The sequence below is a fragment of the Anoplopoma fimbria genome, chromosome 9 (genome assembly GCF_027596085.1).
Source record: "Anoplopoma fimbria isolate UVic2021 breed Golden Eagle Sablefish chromosome 9, Afim_UVic_2022, whole genome shotgun sequence".
NCBI classification, from domain to species: domain Eukaryota; kingdom Metazoa; phylum Chordata; class Actinopteri; order Perciformes; family Anoplopomatidae; genus Anoplopoma; species Anoplopoma fimbria.
The window spans coordinates 660,261-674,996 of NC_072457.1; the positions used below are offsets into that span (position 1 = coordinate 660,261).

At 40.5% G+C, this 14,736-nt stretch overlaps 1 protein-coding gene across 6 annotated transcripts; it reads left to right on the forward strand.

Annotated features, from left to right (window-relative positions):
• Nucleotides 1–4,689: 4,689 nt before the first annotated feature.
• Nucleotides 4,690–9,925, forward strand: LOC129095514 (beta-1,3-galactosyltransferase 5-like). 6 transcript variants are annotated; one of them, XM_054603983.1, is made up of 3 exons: nucleotides 4,734–4,752; nucleotides 7,317–7,381; nucleotides 8,844–9,925. In XM_054603983.1, the coding sequence occupies exon 3, from the start codon at nucleotides 8,849–8,851 to the stop codon at nucleotides 9,839–9,841; it is 993 nt and encodes a 330-aa protein (XP_054459958.1). In that variant the 5' UTR covers nucleotides 4,734–4,752; nucleotides 7,317–7,381; nucleotides 8,844–8,848; the 3' UTR covers nucleotides 9,842–9,925. The 6 variants fall into 6 exon arrangements, with proteins under 6 accessions (XP_054459957.1, XP_054459958.1, XP_054459959.1 ...); XM_054603981.1 differs by lacking the exon at nucleotides 4,734–4,752 and adding an exon at nucleotides 4,790–5,004; XM_054603982.1 differs by lacking the exon at nucleotides 7,317–7,381 and having other exon boundaries at nucleotides 4,690–4,752.
• Nucleotides 9,926–14,736: the final 4,811 nt, after the last annotated feature.

Here is a 14,736-nt window from a genome sequence, read left to right on the forward strand (position 1 = left end):
GTGGAATTAAAGGAGCCCTTCGGAGCTCATGACCGCTGATGGTGTGGTTAAGCAGTGCTTTGACGAGCAGCTGTGGGTTTGTGTGTATGTTGGTTGTACCTGCAGGTTTACAAAGGCAGAACATGAACGCTGCCACACCTGGACACGCATTACTGCTCACCACAGGGAGCAGCAGCAACCACCCTCTATTCAGTTTTATTTGTACAGCCAAGAACCACAAACCACACATCAGCCTCAGAGGGCTTTACACTTAGTCCAACATTGGACATTATCTGTCCTGTGAACCCTAAAAACCCTAAAAGTGTTTTATATGGTCCTGTTGTGTTCCCCTTATGCATTCATATCTGAACATCCAAATGTTGGTCAAAGTGTGTACGTTTAGCCTCAAAATGCAGTTTTACCAAACCCTTCTAAAAAAGGTTCACCCATGTGACCTGATCTGTATAAATATACATATTATAATCAGTTTGCAGAAGCAGAAAGGAGAACCAGCACAGAAGTGAAGCAGTGTGCGAGTTTGGATCCCATATTAGTACGATGGAGGCAGCGTGAAAACAAACCAGCAACTGGTGTGTTCTGCCTAAAAAGAGTGGATGGAGTCTGGTGTCCGTGAAGAGAACGTAGAAAACAGCTTCAGGTCCTGAAACAGAACGCTCATGAAGTCGACCTTTAAATGAAACATTTAAGAAGCCACACTATTGATAAAGAGAATGCACTTTTTTCACTAAATTGACTTTGAATTTGATGAGTTTGTATCTTTTTTTTAATCAGAACTAAATCCTCTGTGTTTGGAGAGAAGGTTTGTTCACTTGAATACTACATTAGAAGGTTTCCATCCATGAGGTTCTGGGCTCTTTAAGGATAGAGTCTATGGTGAGGGGCCGAGCTGGTAGTCAGGAGGAGTCAGGAGGGTTTTATTGAGCTTAACATTGAAATAAGTGATTTTTCAGTAACTGTGTCTCTGAAGGAGGAAACACAACAGTGACAGATGCACTCAATTCTGAAACCTTGGAGCTCATTTTCAACAAAAAGACTCCAGACTGCTGAACCTTAAAAACAAGTTCTTTGTTTCCTCTCTATCAGTTTCAAATCAACCAGTCAAGCAAACAAACTAACCACTTCTCCTTGACCTCCATGGAGACGTCACAAGGTCAAGGAGCGATGTGAAGGAGACTCAGGAGGAGACGACTGTGGTGCTCAGAGAATCTGACTGCACTGACACGAGGCTGCAGAGGTTTGTTTGTTTTAAAACAACTTTATTTATAACAGAGAGAATGAGAACAGTGACAAACCGTCTGCTGCACAAATCAAGTAAAGATCCTTTTACAAGTCAATTTTTTTCAATTCATCCACAAAGTACAATTTAACATCAGCTGCAATGAATTGTGGGTCAGAACTATCTCATTTCCTTTGCTAAAGGAGCTAATGAAGGAAGCATCAAAGCACCTTTCCTCAGCGTTTAGAGGAATCACCCGGCTCTTATCATGGCTGACACTTCAGCTCTGTTTGTACTCGCTTTACAGATTGCGAGCGAGAAATGTTCCTGAGAAGAAACTTTAATCATTTACAAGAAATTACAAGGGAGGAGGAGGGATTGTAATTATCTGTAAACTAATAAATCATATTCATGAACTACTTTATTGCCTTAATAAGCCTTGTAAATAAATAAGTAAAGTATTAAATGTATTATAAAGAAACAAAGGTTGAACATCCTGTAAACTATTTGATTTGGCTGCAAAATATTTACTCACATGTAGATTTTTAAAACCTCCTGTTTCTAAAACATCTAAAAACTAATTGTCCTTCTTTATTGAATCCTCAGACGTGTTTATTTTTTATTTGACCTTTATTTAACCAGGAAAGTCCCATTGAGATTAAAAACCTCTTTTTCGAGAGAGTCCTGGCCAAGAGGCAGCAACAAATAACATATGTACACTCACAATATTACACTCACAACATATAGACAGAAATTAAAATGATAAAAAACAGTTACAAGTAAATTAAAATTCATAAAAAACATCTATTGAATCCTCAGACGTGTTTATAATGTTTTTATCAGTTAACTATTAATGACAGTCATATGATCACGCGAAAAGTTACAAAATATTTTGTTGAACGATGATTTCAGACTTTTTATAAAACGTCATGATGTAGTTATTTCAACATCCTTTTTTAAAATCATATTTCTTGCAATTAAATCACAGTAAAGTCTAGTTTATTTGGGGTTCATAAATTATATATATGGTTATTTCAGCCCCTCCTTCTCTTTGACGCGTCTTAAGAATAAACAAAAAAAGATTCTGCTGTCAAACTCAAACGCACCATGAAAGTTGTCTCTGCGTTGATACGAACAAAACCTCAGAACGTTTGTGTTGTGAGTCCCATCAGAAGCTAGAACCGTACGGTACAGGTCCAACCTGCTGCTTTAAGAAAACTATTGTGTCAAATAAGATAAGTGGTGGAGCGAGAGGTTCATGATCTTTGTGGAGTTAGTATTCCATTCATTGTTTCTGTTTTCTTGAAATGATAAAACAATAAAACAGGAGCCTTCAGGAGGAGAACAAACAGAACATTTATTGACCCTCATAAGTCACTAGTGCATTACTGAAACCAGACTGAATGAATAACAGAAGACTTTGTTGGTTTTAGATAAGTAGTCATCTGTGTGTTGAGACACGTTCACAGCCATCATATCTGAATAAACGGGTTTTATGTCTGGACGATAACTGTATCAGGAACATGAGAGAAACAAAATGGCTCCCTCTGATTCCAACAATGCATTCATTCAAAGGAAAACGATCTTTGTTTTTATTTGGTTTATTATTTTATATTTTACGTCAACATTGTTTACTTGTCAATGTGTATTGTGGGTGGGATCTTTGATACTTGTATGTTATGTTTATGCTGCTGAAACTAGATAAGATAATTAAGGACATTTGCAGGCTTACAGCAGCAGAGAGTAAAGTCTAAAGTCTATGTCTAAAGGTAAAATAATAAATAAAAAATAAAGTGTCACCATTACTTCTTCATCAGGTTTTTATCTAAACATTCTTCATGCAGCAACGTTTCAGCTCTGTTGTTTGTGACGTTCAAGGACACCATATGGAGTTGCATTCAAGGTCTGAAGTGTCAGATCACGTTGTCCCTGTTTCTTCACCATGTTTTCATAGTGACGTCTCTACAGAGCTGTAGGAGGTTAATCTGTGAGGGAGGTTAGTGGAACAACAGCTCATTATTCACTGGATGGAGGGTTACTGAACAGAAACACAGACACACAGAAACACAGAGACACAGACCTACAGGCCAAAAGGGATCCGCTAGAAGAGACGCCAACAAGAGCAACTGAAGAAGACCACAGAGAAAAATACAACCACAAACAAAAAGAGCAAAAGATCCAGAAACAATTTTGACAATTTGACAATTTTACAATACATACAAATAAAAATATACAAAACAATTACAAGAAGACACAAATCAACATTGAAGAGACGCAAAGGGACTACAACGAGACAAAGTATGACTACAAGTAGACACAAAACAACTACAATGAGACACAAAATGAACAGAATGAGACACAAATCAACAATGAAGGGATGCAAAGTGACTACAAGGAGACATAAAGCAACTACATAGAGACATAAATTAACAACAAAGAGAAACAAATCAATTACAAAGAGACAAATTAACGACATAAAAACACAAAATTACTGCAAAGAGACAAGAAAACAACTAGAAAAGGACTACAAAGAGACAGAAAACAACAACAAAAGGACTACAAAGAGACAGAAAACAACTACAAAAGGACTACAAAGAGACAGAAAACAACAACAAAAGGACTACAAAGAGACAGAAAACAACAACAAAAGGACTACAAAGAGACAGAAAACAACAACAAAAGGACTACAAAGAGACAGAAAACAAGTACAAAATGACGACAAAGAGACAGAAAACAAGGTGCAGGTGGTGGAGGAGGTGGAGTTGGTGGAGGAGGTGGTGGAGACAGGACTCTAAGATATTAATCAATGACCAATCAAAACAATAGTTTCACATAACTATAATGATGTTTAAAGTATGTTTAATTACATTATGATGATTTATAAGACGTAATATCTTTAATATCTTGTGAAGGATTAGAAATAAATTAACATTGAAGTCAGTGCGACATCTAGTGGTTCAAAAAACACATTACAGTTCCATCATTCATTTAATGGAGGATTTAATGGGTATTACAGTAATAATCTATAATTCATCTGACAAATCCCAAAGTTACAGCTCCTCTAATGATCCTCATGAATGAAATATATAAACCTTTATGCCTGAAACAGTCACTAACTACAGTCCAAACATGGAACATTATCCGGAACACTTTCATTATAAAGGACACATCTGATATATAGAAGCATTTCTTCTATTTCTCCATTTCAGACACAAACGTTCCTGACCTGCTTTAACAAATAATCTCAAATCTTTTTACTATATTTTGGTTGTAAAACTATGAAAATGTAAATAATCAATAAACATGATCTTTAAAATAGATTATATTATAAAAGAGTCTGGAAGAAATAAATCCCACAATTTTACACAACGCGTTATGACTGCGCATGCGCACAACCCCCACCGCCCCGCCCCTCTGAGGGGGTCAGGTGAGGCTGTGGGCGGGGCTTAGTCTCAGGTGTCTCCGGAGGATCACACCGGGGTTCTGCTCCAGCGGGACTTTCACCGCCGAAGAAGAACGACGCAGACGAGAGGCAGGTAAGAACACGGTGCTCACCTCCACCTCCACCTCCACCTGCACCTCCACCTGCGTCACCGTGGACTCACCTCTGCGTCAGGTATGGAGCCAGTAATGAGACAGCTGCTCCTCCACTGACACAGGAACACATGAACACAGGAGTTCCTCTCCTGACTCATGCATGGACAGCCAGCAGTCCTTTACTTTACTTTCATAAGGATTTACAAGTATTTCACCCTTTTGAGTGACTCTTGACCCAAAACCAAACCCATGTGAGTCTTTATGTTGATAATGTTTTGTTATTGTTATATATCTTGTAAAAATACTTTGTCAACAATATCACGCCGTCATACCTTATGTGTATTGATATTGTGATGATGTCATACAGGTGGATTCACACCTGCATTTACATCTCTGTTATGTTTGTGTGCTTTAAATACAACCTAAGCAGTACTCTGGTCCAGTAGAACACAAAGTACCTCAAACTGTGCAAACAACACCATTGAAACGCTCTTTGGTGATAAAACAGGATATTAATATTCTGCATGTTGAGTACTTTTACTTTTTAATACTTTAGGCTACTTTATGACTGCATGGCTTTTACTTGTAATGGAGTATTTTTATTCTGTAAATACTACGATGATTCTCAGCTTGTGAAGGCGGTTTGTGCTCTGTTGACTTCCGCAGTGGAAGACGAAAGAGAAACAGACAAACAAAGCAACGTGTACTAAAGAACAAACGAGCTCACATCACATCAGATAAGGACTGACCCTCCAGCATCTCTATGGAGATCAGTTTCTGTTTACTTCTCCTGTGTGCTGACTGGATGAACTGGCGTTATCAGCCCTACAGAACGGACTAATGACGCACTGTTGACCAGATGTATGGACCCATCATCTAGTACACTTCCTTTAATGACGTTTAATGATAATGTCTGTGTGGGAGAGACAGAGTTAGACCTGCAGTGCTGTAACTGAGCTGGAAAAATAACACTTCCACAAAATGTGTCTGTTTGAGTTCATGGAGGAAGATTTTAGAGGAAGTTGTTAAGAATCAAGCACGATGAGTATTAAGAGAGTAGTGTAATGTATTATCTGTAACCAAGCAACCAGTGTGCTTCCTGTTTACACCGGCATGCACATGCCCAGTGTAGTGAAGTCACGTGATGTTCGTTTTCAGGGGAGCAGGTCTGGACGCACATCATTTCCAAAACGATAGTGAAACGCTGTGAGGACGGAGACCTGAAACCCGTTTTCATTTGAAAACGAGTGAAAGGGGATAATGTGGACGTGGCCTGAGACTCTGACCGTACGGGGAGGGTTCCACACCGACTGTAGTCTGGATAGTAAGAGCTTAATCCTCTGACCCACCACAGAAGTCTCCTTCCATCCAGACAGATCTGTTCCTCTGATCCAAACCCTGTTTAGAGCCGGTAGTTATAGAAACATTTACCACAAACTGAGCCTTCATATGATGAGGAAATATTTCAGCTATTAAAGCTTTCTATGGACACATAAATATATATGTTATTTATAGTATTCACAACAGACAGACATGGAATGTGTGAGTAAATCCATCGTGGTTTATGTGAAATATCTGAGATCATCAAATTAGGAAAAGTCATCAAAGCTGATGAAACAAAGTCATTTCTACGCTGTTCCAGAAGCATAAAACCTGTCAGGGTTAAAGAATAAAGCCTGCTAGAGCTGACTCACTGTAGGGAGAGTTTAGAAGTCCTGCTTTCTAATGATTTTTTATTCAACCTTTATTTAACCAGGTGACTCATTAAGAACAGGTCCTTCTTTACAAAAGAAAAGCCTCTTTAGTGAAGAGGTTCAAAAAAGGGTCAAACTTAACTCATAACTGGCAGAGAGCCACAACCAAGCATTACATGACAACACAAGCACAGAGCTGGAGACGCAGCCCACAGGCAGGAAGACATGTTTGTCTGCAGCAGTATGTCAGTGACTCGGACTAGATGATGATGATTATTATTATTATTATTATTATTATTATTATTATAGATTCTGTCTGTCAGTAGGTTTTTACTCCACCTCAGAGAGACATCTTTTCTTCCTTCCACTTATTAACGTCATAACTGGACCTTTAAGTGTCAATCTGGAACATTTTCATTTAAATAAACGTCTGTTACACAGCGGTGATTGAGCCTCTGGTCCACTGGTGAAAGTATTGCAGTGTTTATATATTTGCAGTATTTTATGAACTGGGTGTCGGTGGCGACATTTCCAAGGAAAAAAAATGCTGTGCACATAATTCAGAAAAATAGCATGTTAGTATGTAGTTCAGACGCAGCCCAGAGTAATAAACTGTGAACAAAAGTCCTCTGTTTTCACTTAAAAATAGACATTATATCAACCAGGACTGAAATCTGAAGGATTGACACTTTAAAAGTTGTGTCCTTCTCTTTAAAACGTTTTTCTATCTGCAGACTTTTCAGTCTAAAGCATCAAAACGGCCCTTCAGCATTTATCTTTTTGAGCTGCGAATGCATTTTTTTGTTCAAGTTTCTAACGGTCTTGTATTTCATCTTTCTAAACTTGAATTCGTCCTCTCTGGTGTCTAGACTTTGAGTTCATCCTGCGTGCTGCTGTCGTCCATTAGAGGAGGAGGAGGACGGCTGAGGCGGAAGTACGACTCTAAAACAGGATGCAAGTGTCGATATGCTGTGTTCACAGCTAAGAGCTCCTCCGGTGGCTCTGAGTTTGTGCCACGGTCACATTTACTGCAGCTTTTTGTATCGCTACCCCGGCTCACATATGAGTGAGGAGAAAGCAGAAAGAGCAGTGAGGACGAAATGAGTAAAAGAAAGAAGAGTGAAAGAGGAGGACAGCTTCAGGACTGAGGGGCGACTTAGGCACCAAATGTGTCTCCAGAGGCAGAAATGTTTGTGAAACAGGAAGACCTTTTATTTACTTAAATGCTGCAGACGAGGTATTGTTCACTTCAGACCTCAGGTCAGTTTTATCCATTCAAAGTTTCTATTTTAAAGAATGTTGTAGTCGCATGTTGTTGTTGTTAAAACCACACGTGAGTTCTTTCTGCTCTGTGTGAGAGGAAGTGAGGCTCGTGGTCAGGAGCCCAGTTTGACCGTTATTTATGAAACATAGAGAGACGTCGGTGAGGATTCATAAACGTGACGGATCCAATGCAAACGTACAGTTTTATGCATCTGGCCCTGTGGTGGTTCCACACAGGTCGAGGGCAGAGTATAAGCATTTCTTAAGTAAAATACAATTCCCAAGGTGCATTTCTCTAAGAAAAAAACAGCCACCGAGCTTAAAAAGTACATAAACCCCCCAAACCACTTCAATCAGCTGATGTAGATAATAAACACACTTTATATTTTAAACGGATTAAAGGCTTTTATGACGACACCTTCATGGTCTGTTGGTATTTTAAACATCTGCCGTCACTACGAGAAACACAACGCATTCAGCTGAGAGTCACCAGTTAACACGGTCACTGGTGAAACTGAAACACCGTCTGAAACAAGCTATGGAACGTGTTCACTACTACTGGACGGTATTTTAAAAAGTCAACCCTGTGAGTCTCTTCATGGTGGTTGACGTTCTGTTCATGAACTCAGATAACAGAGTTGATCTTCTAGTGACTCGTAGCTCACTAATACTAATATCACACTGATCTGGAAAGTCACTTTGTTTAGGTTTCATCTTTGGTGGCGAATGTCCTTCCCTAGCTTCACAGGCTGTTGCACTCCAACGTACTTCTGTTCCGTCATTGTTTACAAACTGCTAAAGAGTCTATCACATAACTTAATTCATTTATGAGAAAAGACCAAAAACACGACCAAATAAAATGATACGACCGGCTTGAAAACAAATGTAAAATGCATAAAAAATACAACTCACCATAACGCTGAATCAGTGGGAGCCCTGAGCTGGTCCCATCTGGGGGTAATGGGAGACGATGACACCTGAAGTGTGTTCCTTATGTCCAGTCTACTCCGTCAGTTTGCTTTGATGCCGTCTCTCAGTCATGGTAGAAGCTGAACTGTTTGTTGCTTTGAGAATTGTCTTTGCAGAGAAAAGTGCTGCTATCATGTCATAATGCGAGTCTCTTCTCTTTGTAGTTTAAATGGAGTTCAGGAGGACATGCATCTTCATCTTCACCCTAGGAGCATTGATGATCTTCATCTATATCAAGTGGGACTGGAACTTGGTATGGCGGTTAATTCCAGAACCAGCATTGTCATCAGCAGCAGCAGAACCACAATGGGAGGATCCTGGACCGTATCACGTGGCCTATCCCCGAAACTACAAATTCATCATGGACGACACGCCCACGTGTCACACCAAGACTCCGTTCCTGGTCCTGATGGTTCATGTTGCAACCAGTGACGTTGCAGCTCGGGACACCATCCGGAGGACGTGGGGGAGTGAGAAACTGGTTCTGGGTCAGCTGGTGGAGACGCTCTTCATACTGGGCCTACCTGGGGGAGCTGATGCTGAGCAGCAGCAGGAGAAGCTCAAACAGGAGAACCTGCAGCACCATGACCTGATCCAGAGCAACTTCCAGGACAGCTACCACAATCTGACCATCAAGACCATGATGATGCTGGAGTGGCTGGCGGCGCACTGCGTCGAGGCCTCCTATGTCATGAAGATCGACTCCGATATGTTACTGCATGTCACCAATGTGGTTAAACTGCTGCTGGATGCCAGCAGGGCCAAACAGAACTACATGACAGGTTTGGTGTGGTGGCACAGCCCGGTTTTAAGAAACCCATTCAACAAGTTTTACATGCCGGGAAAGGTGATAGCTGACCCAGAGTACCCCCCATATCCTCTGGGCATGGCCTACGTCATGTCCCTGGACCTGCCTGCCAAGATCCTGTCTGTCTCTCCTCAGATCAGACCCATCTTCATTGAAGACGCCTACCTGGGGATGTGCCTGAAGCGCCTGGGCATCTCCCCCACCGACCCTCCTGAAGAGACGATGTTCATAGTCGACCCCAAGCATCCTCTGAGCAGCTGCAGCCTTTCTAAAGTCGTCGCCGTGACAACGACAAGCATCCCACAGATGACGAGTTACTGGGAGAGGAGCAGACAGCCAGACGCTAAGTGTTGAACCTTTGTTAGGTTAACCGACCCTGAGTTCAGACCTCTGGTGTTGGGGGTGACCGCTCTCTGAACCGGACTCGCAGACAACAGGGAAGCGGTTGGACAGAAAATGTCTTTTTGTACAAAGACAAAACAGATTTGGACCAATCCTTCGTTTTTAAATGTGCTTCTCAGAGAGGGAAGCTTTACAAATGCTTTGAGCTGCATCAGGTCTCTCACAGATGGAAGCATCACCCGGATCCTAAACTGTTATGATAAAGACTTATTCTCTACATCATCACAATGTAACCATAATTGTGTTCTCCTTTTTGCCAGCTGGTCTGAAATATGTGTTATACTCACAAACATTGACTGTTTTTTTCCTTAAGCACATTTCTAACTTTATATCGGCTTTTGTGCCAGCGAGGGTTTAATATTTCAGTTCAGTTTTTATCTTGTGTTACCTATACGGCACATCCAGGTTACTAGAAACCAAATTACAAACTAATACTAACTTTCTGTAAAATAAAGTTAAATGAAAGAATCAAGATAGTTCTTAAGATGTATGTGGTTTGCTGTCAGATTAAAGCTTCTACTCCGGGCTTTGGTGCTGAGCGGTGAGGTGTGGAGAACAGGCAGTTCAGTCCGTCTGCAGGCTCGAACCCTGCAACCTGGGATGCACCAAAGTGTTGGAGATTTGTTCCAGTAACTATTTAGAGAAAGAGACTTTAAAAGAAATGACATTGACACATGAAAGACATTTTGAAACTGGAAAACATGCCATGCTTTGGATGACTCAGCGCTGGGTTGAGTCTCTCCTGTGTCCTCCTCACTCAGCTGCTGAATCAAGTCTCTACAGTTGTAGGTAATCCTCCGTCCAGAAGAGGGCAGGCTAACATCACATTACATCTACAATCATCTAACACAGCTGTGACCTGCACGCTGACATTTCTGTGTAGGAGTTTCCTTCTGAAATAATATATCCCTCATTTAAAATGTTAATGCACACTGTGTAAACTCATTCTGGCACAGATTGAATATTGTATCAAGTCAATTCAATGATGTGGGCTTTGTAGATGACTGGTAGGACATCTGGAGCAGACCTGGTCTGATTATGAGGAGTGGATCTAATATCTATCATATTATCTTTTGATGAAGTTACTCTAGATGGCATTGCTCTGGCCTCTGGCAACGTTGTACAGGATATTTCCTTTAACTCCCACATCACACAAACTTCAGGGACGGACTTCTTTCACCTACGTAACGTTGCAAAGATCAGTCACATCCGCTCTCATCAGTCACATCCGCTCTCAAAGTTAGACTGGTTCAGGTCTAAAAGGACTGGTTCAGGTCTATAGTTTGGTTCAGGTCTATAGTTAGGACTGGTTCAGGTTAGGACTGGTTCAGGTCTATAGTTAGTGGTTCAGGTCTATACTGGTTCAGGTCTATAGTTAGGACTGGTTCAGGTCTATAGTTAGGACTGGTTCAGGTCTATAGTTAGGACTGGTTCAGGTCTATAGTTAGGACTGGTTCAGGTCTATAGTTAGGACTGGTTCAGGTCTATAGTTAGGACTGGTTCAGGTCTATAGTTAGGACTGGTTCAGGTTTATTAGTTAGGTTTATAGCTGGTTCAGGTCTATAGTTAGGACTGGTTCAGGTTTATAGTTAGGACTGGTTCAGGTCTATAGTTAGGACTGGTTCAGGTCTATAGTTAGGACTGGTTCAGGTCTTATAGTTAGGACTGGTTCAGGTTATAGTTAGGACTGGTTCAGGTCTATAGTTAGGACTGGTTCAGGTCTATAGTTAGGACTGGTTCAGGTCTATAGTTAGGACTGGTTCAGGTCTATAGTCTAGGGACTGGTTCAGGTCTATAGTTAGGACTGGTTCAGGTTTATAGTTAGGACTGGTTCAGGTCTATAGTTAGGACTGGTTCAGGTCTATAGTTAGGACTGGTTCAGGTCTATAGTTAGGACTGGTTCAGGTCTATAGTTAGGACTGGTTCAGGTCTATAGTTAGGACTGGTTCAGGTCTATAGTTAGGACTGGTTCAGGTCTATAGTTAGGACTGGTTCAGGTCTATAGTTAGGACTGGTTCAGGTCTATAGTTAGGACTGGTTCAGGTATTATTCAGGTTTACCGACCCTGAGTTCAGCCCTCTGGTGTTGGGGGTGACTATTGAAATGATCCTGTGGGAACCTAAATCTGACAAATATCTGACTGAAATGGAAACGGACCATATTGATTTAGAAAACCTTTAATGTACTTTTCAAACGGTGAAGCTTTGCAGACATCAGCTCTCACTCAGATCATCACCATCAGCTGGAACCTGAATGACAAGACTGGCTCTTTACATCATCCCATTATAACCACCATTAGTGTCCGAGCACTGACCAGTGGTTGAGGGTGGCGGCCATATTGAAATCGAATGAATCATTATTATGCAAATGAGTCTCATTATTGAGAGGCTTAAGGTGTTGAAAAGTTGTGAAACTTTGCATCACATGTGGTGAAAACTGTTAAATGTTCAAATGTTTAAGGGGCATTAGATGCTCTCAAACGAGATTGAGTTGATAGATTTATTACTTATTGTATATAATCTATACATATATATAGCATACACAATGCGTAGCAGGTTAAGGATGTTGAGTCTCTGGTTCAAATTCCTTTCCTCAGCGTAAAACAAAGGCTTTTGTCACCGTTTAAGGAGGAGGAGGGAAAGTCTCTGATAACTGTAAAACGAAAGGGAGACAGGAAATGTGAATGTGAAGCTGGCAGCGGGCAAAGGGGAAAAACGACAACTATTGCATTGTTGTCATAAAATATACGACTTAAAGAAAGTATTGTTCAGATAAGCTATCGTTCAGATAAAGAGTGGGTCCGTAGTACAGGACGGTATCGTGTCATTCATCCACTCTGACAGGAACGCTGCCCTTAAACTAGTCTGCTTTTACACTTAAAAAGCTAGAAGTTTTCCCTCCACCCCCCGTACGCTCCAGATTTACTGGCAGACAGGTGCTTTACTGTCCCCCCCCGCTGACCTCTCCATCACCCTGAGGAAATAGAGAGCGCTGTAGGGTCATAAACTACATCTCCTGTTCAGGCCTCAGACATCTCCATGAGCCTGGAACAGTGGTCCTCCACTGTACCACGGCTCACTTCACTGACCATTAGAATGATTAGAACACAGATTCATCATAAATACACCAAAGCTTCTCCAAAGACAGAAATAATCAAAGTTGTTGAGTAAAGATTTCTGTACCATCATTTCATTTCTTTACATTCAAAGCATCTTTTGAGGTTTTCAGATGAAGTTACAAATGTCTGTCCTCATCTTTTATGATGTCATCAATCTAAAACAAGAAATGTGATTCATTTGATTAAATCATTTTATTCTAATAAATCAACTTTGAAATGCTTTCAAACTGTCAATTGTTATGAAAGTGGTGACGTCTTAGCACATGCAGCTACATCATATTATCCTTTTTTTCTAATTACTTATTTAAGTAATTTACTACAACAGTGTTAGAGCCAAAATACATTTGCTGTTGTTGTGGTTGTGATGTAACTTAAGCTGCTGTTAGATTGCTGCTTGACTGTCGTCTTCAAACAGGTGCTGTGGGAGAGCAGAGTGTTTCTGAAAGGCGTAATGACAACAAATATTGATCAATGCAGAATATTTCCTTAGATAAAAACAAGCTGTGAATATTGGAAATAGTTAAATCCATCTTTTTATCAATAACTGTTGGACGGTCTGGAGTTATTGGAAATGTTATGATCACAAAAACATATTAATGTAGCCTGATATCTATCTGACACTGAAGACATGTCAGCTTTAAAAAGTAACTAAACCCCCAAAATGACTTTTTCCAGATATGTTTATGTGTATTTTGTCGTGCTGTTGATGGATTTGGGTCATAATCTTGACGTTTTAGAGTATTTTCACGTTATGTTATAAATATACATAACAACCGCCCTCTACTGATTGAAACCCGGCGTTCTAATTTAATATTGTTAATATCTGAAGTCTAATCATCAGACTTATAGGCATGAACCACCATCAGTGTGAAGGAGAGCCAGACTCGTGGTGGTGATTTAGGGCTAGCAGACAGTGAAGGGTGGAGGTCAAGCTCTGGGTCTCAAACTATCTGCTTCCATTCAGCAGCTCATAAATAATCCTCGTAGGTTGGGCAGTTAGAAAAAGTCTAAAGTGTGATTTTAACGCTGTGACTGTGTTCTGTATGAACCGACCCAAACACAGCCCGTCAGGTAGTGTATCTGTAAGTGTAACAGGTTTGCATGGATTCTGTCAAAGCCTTCCTTGATCCAAGAACATTAGCAGTCTTGTTAATGTTTTCTCTGCCTGTGTTGTGCTGAAACACACACAAACAAGTCACAAGAGGCTATAAAGTCTATAAACGTTGCTACGTGTGCAGAGCTTTTATTTTGAAGGCTGGATCTTTGCTTTACGACCACTGAAGCACTGATTGAACCAGAACGTTGTGTTTTTAACGGGCACAGTTCAAACAGCATTTTAAATTCAATGCACCTACCAAGGAAGATTTATTAAATCCCAGACTCATTGGTTTGTTGTAGGTGGAGTGGTTATTGTTGAATCTGTAATTGTATTTAAATATTTGCCTTGTTTTAAACAGCAGGCTTATAAAAGGGTGGAGACGAAGTAGATAGTTACATCAGGGGACGAGGCGTGAACCAACGGTACGAACACCATGTGTTTAAAGGTAATCGGGACCACAGACGGGTTTTAATGGAATGTAGCTCCACCTGTTAGCACACAGGCTCTAGACTGTGACTTTAATTATATTTAATACACACAGATTGCTTCATCATTCAGTTATACAAGGAGTCCGTTGAACAACACTGCCTCTACTGTCTACTGTTATTATTATTTCTGCCCATGATTGTA